The sequence below is a fragment of the Phymastichus coffea genome, unplaced genomic scaffold (assembly GCF_024137745.1).
Source record: "Phymastichus coffea isolate CEN01 unplaced genomic scaffold, Cenicafe_Pcof_1.1 PCOF00036, whole genome shotgun sequence".
In the NCBI taxonomy this organism is placed as follows: domain Eukaryota; kingdom Metazoa; phylum Arthropoda; class Insecta; order Hymenoptera; family Eulophidae; genus Phymastichus; species Phymastichus coffea.
Genome location: NW_026706847.1, coordinates 391,068 through 411,023, shown reverse-complemented (window position 1 = coordinate 411,023; position 19,956 = coordinate 391,068). Strand labels below are relative to the sequence as shown.

Genomic DNA, 19,956 nt, shown 5'->3' with positions numbered 1-19,956 from the left:
GTTGTTGCGCGCGAACTTAACTTTTCCCTAAAAGACGTCTGAAATTCCTATTCGGAAAACGTCTACAGGCTTTTTTTCGGCAGTGCAGCATATGTGGCAGCCGATATTGAGAGCAAATCGTAAAACCTCCAAACTGTAGCATGCGCACACTTGTGATTCGGCGGCCTAGAGTTCATCGTTCTTCCGCAAAGACGTGTCTGTGCGCATTGGATAAAGTTTTGGAGGTAAATTTATACTTTCCGACTTGATTTTAATTAAAATAATTATCCGCGTAATACTAGAAAATTGGAAACAAGTCGGGGCAATTAACGGCCGCGCAATAATTCAAAGAGCAATGAAAAGAAAAAATAAATAAATAAAAGTTAGGCAAGAGCGCAATAGCGTGCACAGCAGTGTCGTTATTGCGGAACGCTGTCCATTTCAATTAAAACTTTCGGCCATTTATCCGGCGAAATTTCTGATGGCACAACGAGAGCGCATAACGATATACCCTTCAATGTCCGATGAAAAAGCCAACACAAAAGCGCTCGCATTTGAATAACCCGGCTAACGACGTACGTTCTGGCTAATGCGACACGCGCAAGAGAAAAAGAATCGAGGCTCGACCAAAACAAAAACTAAGATACAAAGTGGCGATGGGGAGAATCGCAGGTGCGTACGTGCACGTGCACGCGCGTGGGCGCGAGAACAAATGGGAACGACGCTTCGGTCCTCGAGGCTACAGGCAATATCTCGTGGGTTTCGCACTCGTACAATCTGCCTTGTGTATTTACCGCGGTGCCGCGGGAAAATCGATCCGCGAATTGGTCGCTATTTACTTCCGGAAGAGCGGCTCCACTTTGATCGGCGCCCGTTTATTTATAAACGCGCGCCGAGGCAGCCAAGGTGTGCGGGTTAAGGGCTGATTGAACTTGGAGGCTCGCGATCGATGCGACGTCGCTTGTTTCCATATTCTCTTCCTTGACGTGTCAACGTCTCGAGAAAAAACATCGAAATAACTCGTCCTCGCAAGCGACGATCCGAAAATAACCGGCCGTATCGCGCACGACGCGCCGCATTAACCCAGCCCCTTTATTTTTCGTGGAATAATTCATGCGGAACGAGCGATCGGAGAGGGCAGGGCGGCAGGAGATTGGGTCAGTCAGCTGGTGCTCGCGAATATCACGCGGTTAATTTGCCATGGATTAACTGTACGGCTAGCTTATTGACGTTTTCGGTACGCGAGCGCGCTGCACGTTCTGGCGCGCAAATTTGGAAAATCAGACAGCCTGATTGATCCCTCGCTCGGACGCGGATTTCTAAATTAATGAGCTAGGTAGCTTTGAAGCGTGCCTAACGCTATTTCGCTGCTGCACACGAGCTCTTTCTCTGCTCGCAGGTTACGTCTGAATCATTTTATCGATTCAACTATAATCGATCGGTTCGTTCGCCTGTCGCGTGTAGTTCGGCTACGATCACCTCATAAATCTTCGCGAAAATTCATCCTTGGTCGAGGTTGCCGCATTTCATCTCTGAAGAGTGTCCCTGGCATTTCATGAATTTTTTCACGACTTTAATGGAAAATGTCCACAAGTGTTTGGAACAACAAAGTGTCCGACGACAGCGGAAACTAAACGTCGGTCAGTCTCTAAAACAATGCGGCGTCCGATGTTTTCTGTTGACTGTTTTTCTCAAGTGCACGCACAGTGTGACCGACTTCTAGACAGTGGCTAGTATACGCCAAAGTAAGGCGGTTAATAGAACTATAACGGTATTTCAACCGTCTTTTGAATCTTGTTGTCTTTCAAATATGAGATTATGATCATAAACAAATAGTTAGAGCACAAAATCAACGTGTCTTGTTTTCCCTGCCATTTATCGAATGTCCACGACATTCCTTGATCGTCCCCTAACTTTTCAGGTTCGTAGCAAACCTGTTGGTACCAGTAAAGATTTTTCCGAAATCATTGGATTGATCGTACTGCTGTGAATATTATCAGCAGGAGAATCTCCTAGAGAGAGAGAGAGAAAGATAACGGAAGCGCACTAATTAATTAACAGTCAAGAGAAGGTAGGGAGAGAGAGAGAGAAGAGTTTGGGTTGGTCTGACGCGACTTCGCCCTGAAGCGACTGTATCCTATCAGTTGGCCTCTCTTCCCCGAAAACCGCCCGTCCGCAAGCTTGGATATCCCAGCTGGCAGGATTAACGGTCTTACGCATATATTCTGCCGCTGCCTCTCCTCCCCATCCGTCCGTCTCTTTTATCTCTGCGGTTCTTTTTTAATTTCTCCTCGTGTAGTCGATAATTTCAAGCTCGCGGAAGACCAGTTATAAATAAGAATCCGCGCCCGCTATATCACCAATCGATGCGACCTTATTTAGCTGCCACTACTGCCGTCGCCGCTGCTACTACTGCTGCTGCTGCTGCTGCTGCTGCTGCTGCTGCTGCTGCTGCTGCTGCTGCTGCTGCTGCTGCTGCTGCTGCTGCTGCTGCTGCTGTTCGCTCACGCCAGTGTGGGGCGAGAGAGAGAGAGGGGGATGCTAAAGTCGATATTTACCCTACTCGACAAGATAGAGAGAAGAGCATTAATTTGCTTAAAGAGTTTGTTGCTCTTCTTTGCCGCTTTGCTGTAGCTGCTGAGAGATCGAGGCGCATTATAATAATGAAACGCCGAGATAGATGAGTGGCTGTTTACGATAACGGAGCCGTCTACCGAGAGGGAGATTTGCGCATTCTCAAGCGTGCGATGCAATCTAGTGGACGCCGATGAATATTGAATTTAAATAAACAATCTCGCATGTAGGGTGCGACAGAGATGATTTCCTTTTTCCATAGCGAGTTTATTCTTGGCTTTGCGCGAACTAATTAAAAAATTATCGAATCCCAAGTATTGAGTTTCCAGGCGACGACCTCAATAGTCGCGCACTCTCGCGAAAAATAAAAAAATATATATACATTTCAGCGCCGCGAGGTTAATTCAAAATGAAACAAAGTTAATAATAACACGACGATAGACGCGGCGACATCCGCGGTAAGCAGCAGCAACAAAGCGGCCACACGCGAACGTCTTATTTGGCTTTCTCGTTACCGTAATGGGGGAGAGAGAGAGAGAGAGAGAGAGCTAGCCAAGCCCTATCACGAGAGAGCACGGGAGAATGAAAAAGAAAAGGGAGAATTGCATGTACGCCTGGGGCGGCCGGAAGCAAAGTGCACGGGAGTAACTTAATAGCGGAACTCCGTAGACTTTGCGAAGAAATCCGCGCCGCATTGTGAACGACTATACACGCCGGGTTCTCATTGGGACTGAAATCAAGAGCCCCGCTTGGATTTTCATGCGGCTCGCCACGCGGTCAACGATCGATCGCTTCCGAGCGCGAGGCGCGCGTCTACTTAGCTCTCCGTCGCAACGTTGATGTTTGGCCGACTTTCGGATTAACGTACGGATTAATGTTCACGCGAAGACGGCGCCGGTATAGTCGATCGATAAATGCGCGCGGGATATCGTTTTGGAGGATTTCGTTTGGCCGACTACGACCGGAGAATCCAAGAGGGCTGATTGCCGGTGCTAGCATCTAATTGTTCTTCGCGCGATCGTCTCCTTGTCGCATCGTTCGGCTCGGCCGCGCAGCAGCCTCTTCCCTTCCGCGAGCGCGCGATGATAACTCGAGGCGCGTTCCGAAGCTTAACTATTCAACGCACTTGGCGACGAGATTGTATATCTCGCACGTGCAGCTACGCGAGTAATCCATTTAATCGCGCGCCTCGCTCGCACGTCCAAGTTTATTTTGACATAGTTGCTCGACGACGACGAGAGAATGTCCCGCGAACGAAGTAAGACGATCGCATCGGACCTTGACGCCGCGACGTAACGGTAAACGCACGGGACGATCCGCCGGGGTGCACGCGTGTCGAACGTCCCACGGGGGCTCTCCTCCGACGCTCGCTTGAATATCTCGACACTTGGCCGATTTCCCATTGTCGTGCTGGCCGCCTCGCTGTTTTCAACCGAAAACACGCGAACGGGCGTCTCGCGCAATAAAATGCAAAACACCTTTACCGGCCGTAAAGCATATCCAGCTCGAAGATTGCGCGAGTTTTGTAAATTTCTCACGTATGGAGCGAAGCGCGGCCTCTGTGATTCTTCCCGGTGAATGCGCGTGCGCGGCGGCGGCGACGGCGGAATCTCGCCGTAAAATTTGACTGACAGCGCGCTTATACGCAATAAAACGCGCGGCGTATATACGCACATTTTGCTAAATCCGTTGCCCGCGGAAATAAATATTTTATGGGTCGCGCCGCGCGCAGCTCTCGGCGCCACGACTTTCGCTGATCTACGGTAAACGCTCCAAGGACATTTCCCATCCGTTCAAATTAGCTCTCTGTTTTATTCGCTTCGGAATCATTGCATTCGAAGTGATCCTCGAGAGGAAATACGACAGCCGCTCATTACTTTCAGTTTTATTCGCTGCTCGCAACTCCGCCGCCCCACGTTTATATAGACACGGCCTATTGCAAACGCCGACGAAGCGAATGGGCAATGTCTCTTGTCTGTCTCTCTGCTCTTGGCTCAACGTCCGAGCATTAAAACGCAAGAGGGCCAGCGGAGCGCGTAATAGTCGCTAAACCGAGCCTCCGTGAGGATAAGACGAGAGGGATTTATGCGAGAGCACTCGGCTCGATAGACTGCTGAGCCATAGAGTATCGGCCTTTTCTCTGTCTCCCTTTTTCTTAAATAATTTGCCCTCGAAGTTTTGGATAAGACCAATTCCGCCGGCAAAAAAAGAGAGAAAGAAAGAGTAAAAAAGTAAGTTTCTCGTCTGGCGAATCGTATCTTGCGCACCTCGCGAGCTTTCTTTTTTGAACGGCAACCGCCACCGCCAGCGCCACCGCTGCCGGAGGGGCCCAATTTTTATTCTCGCTGCGCAGTATTTCTTTCGCGGCGTGCGCCTTTTTAATTGCTCGATAATTCATTACGAGCCACGCTCGCGCTCGCGCACCGCAACAAAGGAAGCCGAAACTTTCCAGACAAGCGTCTCCTCCAGATAGAGTACACACGCCAATAACGCCGATTGTCTCTTTCGACTGCCGACTGCATTTCGAGAGGGCTGCGACAACATCATCTTATTCACGCCTCACGGTCGATTGTGCTCAAAGTGATCCGCGACGGCGGATCTCGTGCCAGCCACACGCTTTCCCATAAAACCTTCGCATTCAATTTAGCGTGTGATTTTCTCGCCGAACAGAAATATGTCCCGTGAGAAAAAAGAAAAAAAAAATAAGAAGAAAATCGATGCGCTGCACGCTCGCGAGCGCGCTTCAAGTGAAAGTTCAATTCAAAGGATTACATTACACGCTATTCTTTCACACGTTGAACTTTCCATGCGTACATGGACATCGCGTACGCCAAGTGACAGTGGAGTCGAAGCGGGAGCGCGGACGCGTTAAGTAAATTAAAAAAAGTCCGCATTTGGTACACTCTTACCTATCTGCTCGTTCCCTCCGTCCTCTCTCTCTCTCTTCCTCTATTGGATTTGCAAAAATTGCCAGGCGCGCGTGAAAAAAAAGAGCGCGCACACACATTCAATAAAAACGCACGTGAGCAGGCCGCTTTATGTATGCAAACGCTCGCGAGTACGAGCTAGCGGGGGTTAACAGCATTACTCTTTAAACTCGTTCTGCGTCTCCCCGAGCACGCTCACTTTTCATAAATAAAACGTTAATCGAGTGCCTTTTCAAAGTTCCGCGCGCGCCAGCCAGAGAGTAGAGAGCAAAGTCCCATTTCCCTGAACAGATACGCGCGCGTCGCTCCGTAGCTGCTGACTCGGCCAATAATTCACCATTCGAGCTCGCGCGCATCAACTTTTCAGACTGCGCAGACAATCGTAAAGCAGCATTTTTCGGCGCCGGCTCTATATGAAAATTCATGGCAGAGCTCGCGGATATTTGACCTCTGCACCGGTACGTACATACGCGCGCGTGCAGCGCTGTACGTCGAGCTCATTGCACATTGTCTGCTTAGGCACTCCGAATGCGTTTATATATGTATACATAAAAGAAAGAGACTTTTCATCGCCCTCCTCGCACTTCCAATTATTTAAAGTTTTTACGTTTCATCGATTCTGGCTCTTGTTCTTTTTCGTGCTCGCGTACCGTCGGGACAAACAAACCACTCCATGATTGTCGTGTACTACAGACACATCGACATACGCATCCAGCTACGGTCGATCTGTATTCTTGCCCTCTCTCTCTCTCACGGGAAAACACATCCGATGGAAAGTGAAACTCGTTGATCGTCGTCGACGCAATAGGTCTTTGGGCTTGCACTCTCCACTGCTCGCTCCGTTGTTTGTCGATTCAGTTACTATTTGGGCACGCCGCATTGTAACAGTGAGCTGCGGAGTTCTACACCGGCCAGTCGCGCCATTATTCGTCGACTCGGCATCTTATTGCGACGGTCCACTGTTGCTTGAGTGGCGATAAACCAGTTGATTTCCCTTCCAAGAAATTACAAGCTGTGCTAGCGTTGATAACTGCCGAGCTTCGGTTTCACTATTTTCTTTTAATATTTTAGAAATCGCCGGCATTTTGACACCATCGTGAAAACGATGCTTTTGTGCGCTTGGACACTACGTGTATGCAGAGGACACACATTCACACTTACGGCTCATCAAAGATTCTCTCTCTCTCTCTCTCTCTCTCTCTCTCTCTCTCTCTCTCTCTCTCTCTCTCTCTCTATGTATTGCTCGGCATTCAATGGCCACTGCGAAAGCGAATCGCGCACACATCAGCGATTAGTAAAGAGAGCGGGCGCGTGAATGACAAACGAAATTGGCCCGCATTTCGCGGAGGAAATCGCATTATTCGCTTGCTCGAACCCGCGCGCGTATCGCAGAAAAAAAAAACAAACACGCGCGCGCGCATACGCAAATCGCAACTGTGTCACACGGCAGAGTAGTGCTACTTTTCAAATGTGCACGTCGCGAGCAAACGCGCTTATCGTGATTTCTCGCAAAACGCAAGCAATTTTGCGGGAATATAAAAGCGCGCCGCTGCAAGTGAAAGGCTCGTTAGTGTATTGCGCGAGCGCGCTCGCGGCGTGCAGGTTAATTTGAGTCGAAGCACAAAGAAAGCTACTTTCCTTCCGGCCGATCGACTCGATATAAAAAGGAAATTTTTCCCCGCCGCAGGCTGCGCGCGCGCGCGCGCGCGCACGTCTTTTCGCCGACGAGAAGAACATCAAATCCGGCCATTGACGCGTGAGACAAGCGCATACCGATCGGCTCCCGCCGTACGTATAGTATACGCAACGGCAGCTGTAACTATATGACGGAAAAAGAGAAAGGCAGTCGCGGCGCGTTATACCGTTAAGCGACCCATCGCTCGACCCACATACGACACCACTCGCCCTGGCCTGTACGTGTGCATGCATAGGTGAATGAGCGTGTATATATACTGTACTGTTTGCGCTCCTTAGCCGTCATTGATTATTTTTCGACTACAGTCGCCTCGTGCAGCCGCGCAACGGAGAAAACTATATCAACCCCGCTGCCCCGCTTCTCGTCGACGCCTTCTTTCTCTTTTTTTTCGTAATCAAGGCTGGTATGCGTATATAGAGCGACGCTGACTTATTGTCCCTCGACTGGCGCTGGCTTTTTGCTTCTCCGCGATTTATTAAAATGTACGCGAGTGCGTTGCATTGGCTAATTTGCTGACGCTTGACGAAATGCTTACCGAGCGGATATACAATTATAGGCAGGTGTCGACATTCGGCAGTAACTGCCTTTGCCGACACAATAGGTAGGATTTTTTTTTAGCAATTGCAACTGTAGTCTAGCGACCTACGCTTCCAAAAACGCGCGAAAGACAGCGAGCAATTTGGCAGTAAGTGCGTGAGACGACGATCGTGTGCGGAGTAAAGGAACGGTACTCGTACTGCCCCCCCCCCCTCCCCCCTCGTCGAGCGTGTGCAAAAGGCTACAAGCGTGTGCAGTTTTAATACGACTTGGTTCGCACGTCCCGTTGCAGCAGCAGCAGCCGCGAGTATAGGTATATACGTATAACAGTACGTTGTTCCAGAAAAAGCCACCCGCGGGAAAAACCGCTCTTGCCGATACAAGAAGATGCCTCGACATCGTGCGACTACTTCTCTCTACGTCGTTTTTTTTTTCTTCCACGATGCACCGTGTCGCGTAGGTTCAAGAGTTCAGGCTTATTTTACAGTTATCCTTAGCGGACGGGAGAGTTGTATGTACGGATAGCTTCTGCGATTCACACGGTCCTCGTATATTTGTTTTTATGTAAGAGCTGACGCCTGTGAACGTTGGTTTGGCAAGTTACGTACAATTAGATGCTTTTTTTTATCCACACTTTATCGTTTTTGATTTTTTAATGAAAAATCTACTGATCGTACTCAGCGCGCATAATGGGAATTAAATGAAAACCTCTTTTTTCCACTCTCAAGTTTTTTTTTTTATCGTCAGAAAAGACTGGCTGAATTTGACGTTATTAAGAAAAAGGAATCCGTAAAACGAGCTTTCTCGAATTGCTAGCGAAAATGACATTACAGCTAGCGAATGAAAAAGCCTATCAAGATGTAAGCTTGAAGGGCTCATTAAAGCTCTGTTTAATGCGAGCAATTACTCGGCATATAACGTCATTGCTGCAGCTAGCAGTTCAGCTATACAGCTAAAGTCAAGCGAGTCGATTGCAATTTCATTGGGCCAACATAAGGCCTTCTCGAAAAGAGACGCAGCGACAAATTCCCCACGGGGAAGTAGAGAGTACATACACCGAAAAATTTTACCTTGCCTGCGCGATATTTCACTTGGGACCATCCGTAAATCGCGCGATAACCATTCCTACTTAGCCCACGTAGCCTCAGCGAAGATCTACGCTCATACCCGTGGCGCATTGGCGTGCTTCCAGTTGATCCTCCTCAAAACACAATGATGAAGCACCCGCAAGGCAAACATGCCCGTGCGGCGCGCGCAGGAACGCGATGTAGTCAAACGAATGGCGGATCCAGCTTTTTCTCTCTCTCTCCCTCGTCGGCGCGTGCGTCGCCAATCGGCTTGCCGCCGATTAGTTTCTTTCCCCTCGAGGAGGGAGAGGGTCGAGAAAGAAAAGGCAGCGCAGCAGCCACTCGGCTCTTTCTATCTCTCCGCCTGTTTCGTGTTTCTGGCGAATTTTTGCCCGTCGACTTCCGCCTTTGACGGGCAACCCGATACTTCGGGGCCAAGTGTCGCGCAAAGAAGAATCCGCCAAAGGGTGGAGCGAGCACGCGAGCCTCTGGCCTCTGCCAGGCCGTGAGGCATGTAAAGCCAGACAGACAGAGGCACACGTACAACTCTCGAGCGCTCGTTTCTCTCAATCAGCCTGATTTTTACGCGGGCGATTTTTCTCCCTTTCTGCCTTCCCGTCCGCCTGGCCGCCGTATATAGAATGAAACTGCTTGCACGCCGATCAATGAATAAATAAGCTCCAACATACTGGCAAAAACTTTGCCGTCAGTTTGTTTGAGCGCAAAGTCTGAGCGGGGAAAGGCCCGGGAAAAAAGTTACTTGATTAGCCATGTACAGTGTGTGCGCAGAAGTTGGATGGCTAAAGCTGCATTGAAACTTATAAATCCAATTGTTGGGCTTAGCAAATAAACAGCGCAAAATAAGGAAGGATAAGAACTCATTAAAGTTTGTTGTTGCCATAGCTCGGAAGAAATTTTTCCCCGTTGAAAATTGATTTATACTTTATTAGGCGCTCTGGTCAGATAAGTTAGCGAAGCTCATTAAAAACAATTTACTCGCTGGCTTTCGGCTCTCTAGCTTTGTGCATAAATTGCCGTGTAATTATTTAAAGAATCGACTGACGCGCCGGGAAGAGAGCTTGATTAAAAAAGTTAGCGCCTGTTTACCAAAGCCCGTTGCAGAAAAAAAAAAAAATCTGCAGCGCCCGCGTAATAAAGACCAAATAAAACTCAAACGGAAACTCGAGCTCGCCTTGGTACGCGCCGCAACTAATTAATCGCAAGTCGAGTGGTACTCCCCATGATTATACTCGCCGCGCGTTCCGCCGAATCCACTAAACGCCAAGCTAAAAGCGAGGTACTAAGGTGTCGTGCTCTCTCGTTGATGATTGCAGGAGCGATCCAGGCCTACGGGGTGGAAGAGACATCGATAGACACGAAGGAAGGAGCAACGGTGAATCTGCCGTGCAAATTCCCGCCACCGACGGTGAACGCCACGTTTTTCTGGCTGACGCACACGAATGGCGCTCACGACAACGCAGCCATCGAGCAGACGGCCCTGGCGCCGCACTACCGCGTGCACATGCATCCCGATAGGGGAGAGTACAACCTGCAGATCCGCAACGTGTCGTACTCGCGCGACAACGGCAAGTACGAGTGCAGGGTGAAGGTCAGCGGCACCGGCGAGAATCTCTATCACAAGAACATCACGCTGACGGTACTGCGCGCCCCGAGTGCGCCGACCATCGTGCTCGGCTCGCCGATCGTGCGCGAAGAGGAGCGCCTCGAGCTCCACTGCAGGACCAACGGCGGAAGTCCCGAGCCCGACGTCAAGTGGTACCGAGGCGACTCGAATAGCCTGGTGCACACCGGGCGCACTTACGTGCTGATACCGAGCAAAGACGACGACGGCTCCAAGCTGCGTTGCACCGTGTGGAACCGAGCGATGGACGACGGCTACACGCTCTCGGCCAGCATCACGCTCAACGTGCAGTACTTTCCGCGAGTGTCGCTCGGCTCGGAGAACCCACTCAAAGTCGAAGTCAACAACATGGCCACGCTCAAGTGCAAGGTCGATTCCAAGCCCGCTGTCACGTCGGTCAGGTGGTTGAAGGACAACAGTTTCGTCGCCATGAGCTTCAACCATATCATTCCGAAGGTGACGCTTCAGGACGCCGGCAAGTACACTTGCCAGGCCGACAATGGGCTGTCGAAGAAGGGCGAAAGCTTCTTGCACTTGGACGTGCTTTATCCACCCAGCGTGTCCATCGAAGGCGATAAGATCAGGACCGTGGAAGTCGAGGATAGTGTTACCGTACACTGCAACGTCTCGTCTAATCCGGAGCCAACTAAGATCGAGTGGCTTCGCGAAGGTAAGCCGACTTTTTTATTGACGCCGTCTTAGCCGGCCACCCGTTCGCATTTACCGCGATATCATCGGTCTGCTGATTACCGAATAGCAGCTCGCTACAGTTTCGATGTTCGTTTCGAATCGCACGCCTAATCGCGTCCGGCGCACAACAATGAGCTCCTCAAATCGAGCACTTTTACATTGAAACGATCGAAAGGATCACCCTCGAAACACCGTCGAATCGCTGTCAAAGAACTAAGCGGCTCGTCGATTCGATCGCCGCCCACCCACGCAACAGCGGATCACCAACCTCACCCACCGCGACTCGTTCCACAGGTCGCCCGGACTTCCGCATAGAGGGCTCGATTCTGCGCCTGTCGCGCGTCACAGCCGAGCAAGCTGGCAATTACACCTGTCGGGCAATCAACTCCATTCATCCATCCGGAGGTGAACGTCGTAACTACTCGTTCGCCTCGAAGGTGGAGATCCGCGTGCGTCACAAGCCGGGTCCGGCTCGCATCACACCTAACGCCCCGGTCGCCGTCGAGAACACCAAGGTCATCCTGAACTGCGTGGCCAATCCACCTGGTTACCCCGAGCCCACGTTCCAGTGGACCCGTGAAACCGAGGGAGGCCTCTCGTCCACCGAGTACATCGGTCAGAAGTACGAAATCCAGTCGGTGCATCTGGGTAGCGAAGGCATCTACAGGTGTCACGCTATCAACGAGATCGGCAACGGCGAGTCCGCATCGGTCAATCTTACTGTTCACCAGTCACCCAAGATCCTCACCAAGCTTCAACCTCACGTCACTCGGAAGTAAGTACTCGCTTTCAGTTTGTTTCGTAATTGATCGGTCATCGCTAAATCGGTAACTGCCATCGCCAAAGTGGCATATAATAGTCGAGTCTAGCGTGGCGTCACACTGATCCAATCAAACATGCTTTATCGATCCGCTTCCATCTACGATTATTAATTGTACCCTTGTAATCGCTGGCACCATGCTGGGTTTCACGAACCAACGGCAGCTCCGGCCCCATCACAGTTTCTTCTTGTATTGAACGCTCGCAGTCACGCGAACGCCCAGCAAATATTGTTGCAATTATTTATTAGACAGACACATTCAGCAGCCGTGAGAAAAGCGCACGTCCATGCGCCTTTCCGGCGAGGGAGTACTTGCGTAGCTTCTTCTTGCTAATTGCCGTGGCTAATATATGGAATATGCATTTTAATGAGCCGTCGACGACGCCGAGGCACGAGCATTTCCCCGGCGCGCGCCCTCGGCTCGCGTGCGCGCGCGATTGTTTTCAAGGTCCCGCGGGGGGATTACACTCGACGTACGCACGCGCGCGCGACCCTTTTCAAAATTTATAAATAAAACCTACTCTCTCTCTCGTCGCGCGACGCTGCGCTGCGGCTCGCCTCCATTAAGCCCCGAGCAATTAAAGCACGCGCGACGACGACGACGACGACGACGACGAATCCTCTGCGCGGATAAGACTCAAGAGAGCATCAGTTGTGCGAATCATCTGACACTACCACGTTTAACGATGCGCATACAATTAAAGTGCGCGCGCTTGTAGCAGACTCGTTTTGCATACGCCGCCCGCGCCGCTTCATTGCCGAGCGTTTGGATTTTAATGACTTTCGTTAGGGCAACTAAAGTTATTTGCTCGATTTCAGCGAGAGTAATCCCTTTGAGATTGCGAGCGCCGTTGAAGCGAATTTTATGCGCCGCCAGAGTCTGTTACGTATAATTGGTCAATTAAATTTGTGTGTGCTTTTAAATGACTTTTAGGGTCGGCGAATCGTCCTTCCAAGTGTCATGCGTAGCGCAAGGTAAACCCCGACCATCGGTGCGTTGGATGAAGGATGACAACGAGCTCACCGCTGACCAAAGCCTTTACAAAGTCTCTACGACGCTGTCGGAGGGTCACGGCCGAGTAATAACGGTAAACTCGACGCTCAGTTTCCTGGGTAACGCGCGCCCGGAGACCGATCGAATGATCGCCAACGACCGTGGCAAGTACACTTGCGTGTTCGAGAACGAGGTGAAGAAGGTCGAGTCGCAAATGATGCTCAAGGTGGAGCATGCGCCGATCAAGCTGAACCTCTATGACAAAGTGGCGAGTAACTTTCACGAGACCGCCAACGTCACGTGCAAGGTGCAAGCGTGGCCCAAGCCCGAGTTCCAGTGGAGCTTTGGTACCAATGCCGCTCCGCTGCAAGGCTCGTCGAGCGATGGCCACTACGAGATATCCACCGCGAGCGACAACTACGACGTGTACACTTCGGTCTTGAAAATTACTAATATCCGCGACACCGACTACGGAGAGTACAGCTGCAGGGCGGCAAATGCTCAGGGCAGTACCACCTCGGTGATCAAGTTACAACCTAAGGGCGCGCCCGAGAGGCCTATTAACCTGAGGGCCATGGACGTTGGACCAACCTACGTTGCCCTTATGTGGGATCTCGGTTTCGATGGTGGACTGCCCATCACCAAATATTTCGTGTCGTATAAGAGGGTTGCCCCGGCCGACGAGATCATTGCCGCCGATTGCGCGCCACCTAGGGGGCCGTCTAATCAGTGGATGGAGGTCGATTGCCGCAGATCAAATCCTTGCAACGTTTCTGATCTCGAGCAACACCAAACTTACATTTTCAAGGTAGGTCACGCTACACCGGACCGTGCGCACATATCACTTTCGTTTGATCGAACAATTCGTACTGGCGCGCCTCCGCTGTTCTGCTGGTTTCACGCTGCCAAAGACTGGCCCGTTCGTCTGAAAACTGAACTAATGTTTACGCGTGTTACATCGCCAATTTCGATCGTCATGCGCTCGAACGAGCTATACGAGTTCTTTTTTTTTCTTCTTTTTCACGTGAACAAGTTATTTAATTTGTTCCTTTCGCCGAAACGATTCGCCGATAACGGGCAAAAGCGTTTTTGTTTTTGGCTTGTCAATGAATTTGTCGAATGCTTTACAGGTGAAAGTGTACAATACTAACAATCACTCGGACTACTCGGACGAAGTGACGTCGACCACAGCAGTGGCCAAAATTCCATCTCCGTTGCGGGTGAGTTACGATCCCGAAGGCGGCACTCTCGGCATTAATGTTGGGCCAACGTGTTTGGCGCTCGTCGCCTCGATCGAGAAGTCCGACTCGGGCTCCGACAATACGTGGCGCATCGTTGAAGACTGGCCACTCGAAGTTTTGGGTGGCGCGAGTACGCAGAGGGAAGACGTTCTTCAAGACTCTGCCGCGTCCAGTTCCGAGCCCAGAATTCGCGTGAGGTTGTGCCTGAAAGCCGATCGCCAGAAGTGTGGAGATTACCTCGAGGCTGAGAGTAAGCATCGCTCTCTGGTTAAAGTTTGTAAAAATAGAGCTCGGCAATTGTCGAATTAAAATAGCAGAGTTAATGAAGTGGTATTACGCTTTTCCATGATTTCGAAATACTGAATAAATAAATTTCTATGAGTCGAGCAGATTTTGCTCTCTCTCTCTCTCTCTCTGTCTCTCTCTCTCTCTCTCTCGCAGCAACGTGTAAAAATCCAATATTAAATTCCTTATTTGGAGCCGGAATACTAGAACAGATGCATTCTACTTGCAATATCCCGCGGAGAATGCAGGCGCCGCGACACGACACGACAAATAATTTCGCCAAGCAGTGCGAGAAAGTTTACAATCACGATGTTAGCGTGGCAATATGTCAATGGAAAGGGCGCACAGGAGGCCCAAGCAGGCGCGTTTATTATCAATATATACAGCGGCACTTCATTAACTCTTGCAATAACAAATGAACAAAGTTTTACGGTGCGCAAGAATTTGAGCTGTCGCAGAGACAATGGAGCGTGAAATATCTCTAGTAATGTGTAAAACCGTTCTTGATATTACAGTCGGGCCGTCATACATAGCACGAGCCGGTACACTGGCAACTCCAACTTTAATTGCTCTGGTAGTGAGCGGAGCCGTGTTCCTATTGTTCGCTGCGCTGCTGCTTCTGTTCTGCCGCTGCCGCAGGAAACACGCTGCCAAAGCCAAAGACTACGAGATGGATTCGAATGCGTAAGTAGCGGGATTAGACTTCTGCCATTCACGGAGACCAGCACACACCCAAAGCCAAGTATAAGAGAAGGGCAGAAAGGCGAACTTTGTCGCCAGCACTCTGAGCTTATAGCCATCCTCCCCTCTCCATGACCCCTCCAACTGACATCGTTACAACCACGTACATGCGTTCTTATGCTTCGTTGAAAACTCGTTGCAAGTTTCATTTAGCCTCTCTATCGTCAAATTCGCCAATGTCAGTCTCGCTTTTTCTACCTCGTCAAACCTCATTGATCCGCAACGAAGTGACATTGGCCTGATTTTACAACTCGACCGCTGGACTTTGCTGCGCCCCCAAATAAATAGTCATTACCTCGAGGTGAACCTCGCAAGAAGAGTTTGCGCAGAAGAAACTCGCAAACTCTGGGCCTGAGTGCGCTCGGTCGTACGACTTCGCAACGAGAGATATGAATGAAAACTCGAAGCGTCGGATCGCGGCGCAAGCGTGTCGGACAATCCCTAGTGCATCTACTTGTGCTCGCGTAATCCGCTGGCGCGAGCTCGCGCGCTACGGGCTCGTGAAGCGCGAAATGGAAGTGAGGCTGCCGGAAAATGGAACGTTGGACGCTGCTGCACCACCGAGAAGCGGAGGCGAATGGACAGACTGGGACACGCGCGAGATGAGAATACACAACCGAAAGACGCGGACGAAGGGAAGGAAGGCTCGATTGTGAGCGGCAGGCGCACAAAGAGTGCGCGCGCGTGGCGTTTTGCGCGCGGCCGCGCGCGCAGGGAAAACGGAGCGAGAGAAAGAGAGAGAAAAGTCGCCGAGCCGCTTTTAATTACGCGGATTTTCCCCGAGCAAGGGACGAACGGAAAAAAAAATCTCGTTCTCCGACGAGGATTAATCCGGCATACTGAAAGCACCCTGAAGAGAGCAGCAGTGGTGGCGCATATCGCGAAAAGAACTATCAAGAAAAAGGCTCGCACGCGGGAGTAGCTTGTACAGGGACGAGGCAATCTGCTCTCGTGCAGCTCTCTCGGTCTTGTAATTTGCGTCGAGGAAAACTCGATTTTCAAGGAGCTGCATGTTGGACTCCCCCTCGGGCAACGAGAGATAATCGGCTCCCATACTCGACGATCAGCGACGTCAGTGGATTTCTGCTTCGAGCATGTTGCCGTGCGTTCGCGCGGGTGCGTGCGTGCCCTCTGCCTCCTCGCTGCGTATATATTTTTGCTGAACGCAAAAATTGATTTCTCCAGCGGCGCTGTGCAGCAGCAATGCCTCTCTCTCTCTCTCTCTCTGCTCTCGATGCGATCCCCAGCGCTGCTTCTGTTACTCAATTTTTCATTGCCCGACAGCCGCGCATTAAGTTGTTATGCCGCGGCGGCCAACCGTAATCATACCTATATAACGTTTCGCGATCGATCTCTCGCTAACGGAAAGCTTCCCAAACAATTTTTACATTATTAACATGGAAATCCAGCATGTGACGTAAAAAAAACAAAGTTATCGATCGACCGACAAATATCGCCGGCAATTTTTCCTTCCCTTCTTTTTATCCGACGTTCTCTCGTTGACTATCGGCGCATTCCATCTCTTCAAGCGTAATTTCGTGGCGATAACAAAAGACATCGACTAAAGGCGCGCGCGCACATATACGCGCGCATACGACGCTTTTGTGTGTGGAGAGACGCTCATTCGGTTCATCTTTCTCGTTACGCCAAGTAAAGGGAATCTAATATTAACTCAAAGACTTTTCTTCCTCCTTTTTTTCTTTGGGTCTGGTACAAAGTTACGCTATCCCTTAACGACGCTGTCACATTTCTTCCGAAAAACCGCTGAAAACCCCTTCTCTTTTTCCTCATAAATGAAATAAAAGTGATTTCCGAGGTTTGTGCAATCACAGAGCCAACCGAATTGCACATCAATTAACGTGCTGGTCGCTTCTCCTCGTTATGACGTAACAATCGGCCGCTGCACACATACACACGTACAAGCTGCTAGACGGCTAATCAAACGACACAGTAGCGACTCCCGCCCTCCCTTCTCCTCCGCCCCAGCCCTGCTGCTTGTTCATTTATCCGCGGAGCGTTTGTTTCCTGTTCTATCCCAGATACAGCCCCGACAGAAAAATTAGTCGACACTTGGAAAGTTCAAAGTGGACTTAATCTAGCGCTGCATAATTGCTGCGCCACTGTGGCGCTACTTCATTAATCAGAGACGCTTTGCATTTATACTCGCTCGCTCTTTCTCTTTCACTCTCTCTCGCTCTTTCTTTTTTCTTGGCTCTTTATTTGCGCGGACTTTAATTAAGACGACGATAAATCACATTACACGCGATATGTTATAAATGCGGGTGTGCTTTTACAGAGTGAGACCGAGCTTGGTGACCGGAAACGGAGGACAGACTCAGGCGCCGCCACCCTATTACGCTGAAAATAAGGCATTGGAGCATAGTTTGGATCACGCCTTAGCCCTTGAGGACTCGAAGACGCCAGCTTACGGACAGAGCGGTTACGGCTATCATCAGCCCAATCACAACATGAATGGTGAGAATGACGGTAATTACATTCATCTTTAACTAACAAACCTTTGTGTGCGACGTTTATATACGCTTTCAATGATCCCCCGACTAATTTGGTAATGGTACCACTCCACTGCTGCTTACACAACTCCATCGCCATGCGCGGCCTTTGATGTACGACTGTTGTTTGTTTGTGCCCCATGCCCCAGTGTTTTGAGCTTTTCCTAGTTAGAGTCCATCCTGTCCGTGTATATTTTCCTGCTGCTTGTATCTCTCTGCTCTATACTTAACGGCCTGCATGCAAAACTTTTACGTTTGCCGACGCGCAAACTTTCCTGCGACAAATTTTATTGCCAAGCGAGATTACTTGAAGCGCGCCAACGAGTATTAAATGACGTTTTGTTACTTTTATCGCCAGAGACTCGACTATTGAAATTTTCGTCGCGCACGACAATTAATCTCGCTAATTTTCGCTTTCCGGCTATTTGTCCTATACATCTTAAATAGCTTGTTATTCTTATCGAATCGGCTAGCTTGTATTGAGCTTCCCCGTTTGCAGATACCTCAATTTTCTTCTCAATGCCACCGCGATCGTTAGCCAGCAATTGCTTGCTAATGGATCTTATTATCGGCAGATACCCTTCTCGTTCTTGCACCTCTTGCCGCTAATTTGCGATTTGCACGGTGACGACAATTAAAAATGACACGTTAAACATGCAGGCGTGAACATGGGCTACATGGAAAACAGCTACTCGAATTCGAACAACGGTGGCTCGGTCAACTCTCAAGACTCGATCTGGCAGATGAAACAAGCCGCAGCGAACGGTGGCGTCGGAGTGAATGCCGGCAACGTCGGTGTGGTGGGTACACCTTACGACATGGGTGGCTACGGCACCACTGAACCCGACTATCCGACCCACCAGCACTACATGCCACAGCAAGATTACAGGGACACCCACAATCTCAGCCGCCAGCAATTCTGCGAGCCCTTCGGCACGGTCGTCAAGTCGCAGAAGCATGTCGGTTAGTATACGCAATCAACTCTCTCTCTCTCTCTTTTCATTACTCGAACAATCTGCAGGAGCGCCCTCGAGGACACTTCGCCGTACGGATAACATTGCGCCAACGGCACAATTGCGTTTGTATAGAGAACGAACGGCGGAAAACTCGCCGGCCATTATCCGCGGAAGTGGGTGCACGCGGCCGATTTGTTACTCGCGAATGGAAACGCAAAGGATGGCGCGCGCTCGCGAATTAAACGCCAAGCGGCTTTGTGAGCGCGCAGTTCGTCCGCTTGCGCGCGATCGCGATCGTCGTTACGCAAGGCGCGCCAGCCGTGAAATCGCGCAGCTGACACTCAAGAACTCGCCAATTATCGGCGAGCGCGTTCCCGCTCCGTTCGTTCCACGCGATCGTTGTCGCCGTTACGTATACGCGCGATTGCTGCCGCGACACTCGATACCGCCGAGGATACAATCTTCGCACTATGAATTATCCAGCAAACGAGTCGCGAGTGATAATTGCGAATCAGCACTCGATGAGCCGTGCGAGCTAGTTGTGCGTTCGAATGGCGCAAACTGTAACTCTGTAACCTTGTCCGCAGATTCGCCATACGACGTATCAGGTCTTCCCTACCAAGAGAACTACGACGAGGACAGCAAGCCACCGCAGCAGGTGAGCCTGTCGTACGACGAGTCACTGGAGTCTGGCTACTCGACCCCGAACAGCCGGGGTCGTCGCATCATCCGCGAGATAATCGTCTGAGATCAGCCCAGCGGCTCGCGAGCCGGAAAATCGCGCACCACCTGGCTCTAGCAGCAGGCCCCCCACATGGAGATCGTGATCGAGAGCGACCCCTATCGACCGAGCAGCACCAGCCCGGCGCCTTACCTGCGCTCGCCCAACCAACCCGCGGCCCCGCAGCAGCAAGCCCTCGTCAACACCAGTAGCGCCTTCTACTACGCCACGCTGCCGCGTGGTCCCCGCGTGACCAACAACCCCAGCCAGATCGACGTCCAACCCGACGGAGTGCCAGTTTCTACCTCGATGAGACGCATCGACAAGTCGGGATTGCTCGAGATCGCCGACCTGGAGCCACAGTCCACCGGAAGGCAGACGCCGTCGAGGCTGCTCACCGGGGCCGAGAGCGCTTTGACCAGGAGAATGCTGGAGGCCGTGCCAGAGGTACCCGATCCACCGAGGCTCGCCTCGGACGAGCTGCTTGCCGCGGCGGCCACCGCCAGGTCGATGGTCGAGCGCCAGCAGCATCTGCTGGGCGCCGAGAACGAGCTGGCGGCGCTGCTGCGCAGGCGC

At 50.9% G+C, this 19,956-nt stretch overlaps 1 protein-coding gene across 2 annotated transcripts in view; it reads left to right on the top strand.

Annotated features, from left to right (window-relative positions):
- LOC131663466 (hemicentin-1) overlaps positions 1-19,407 on the top strand; it is a 28,369-nt gene extending 8,962 nt beyond the window's left edge. The window contains exons 2-9 of one of the 2 annotated variants that reach the window (XM_058933898.1): positions 10,115-11,092; positions 11,407-11,887; positions 12,867-13,734; positions 14,057-14,417; positions 14,968-15,136; positions 17,490-17,668; positions 18,364-18,666; positions 19,247-19,407. In XM_058933898.1, the coding sequence (XP_058789881.1) occupies positions 10,115-11,092; positions 11,407-11,887; positions 12,867-13,734; positions 14,057-14,417; positions 14,968-15,136; positions 17,490-17,668; positions 18,364-18,666; positions 19,247-19,407 (3,500 nt within the window). Of the gene's footprint in view, positions 1-10,114; positions 11,093-11,406; positions 11,888-12,866; positions 13,735-14,056; positions 14,418-14,967; positions 15,137-17,489; positions 17,681-18,363; positions 18,667-19,246 lie in introns of both variants that reach the window. The other variant, XM_058933897.1, reaches the window with a different exon arrangement.
- The last annotated feature ends 549 nt before the right edge of the window (positions 19,408-19,956 follow it).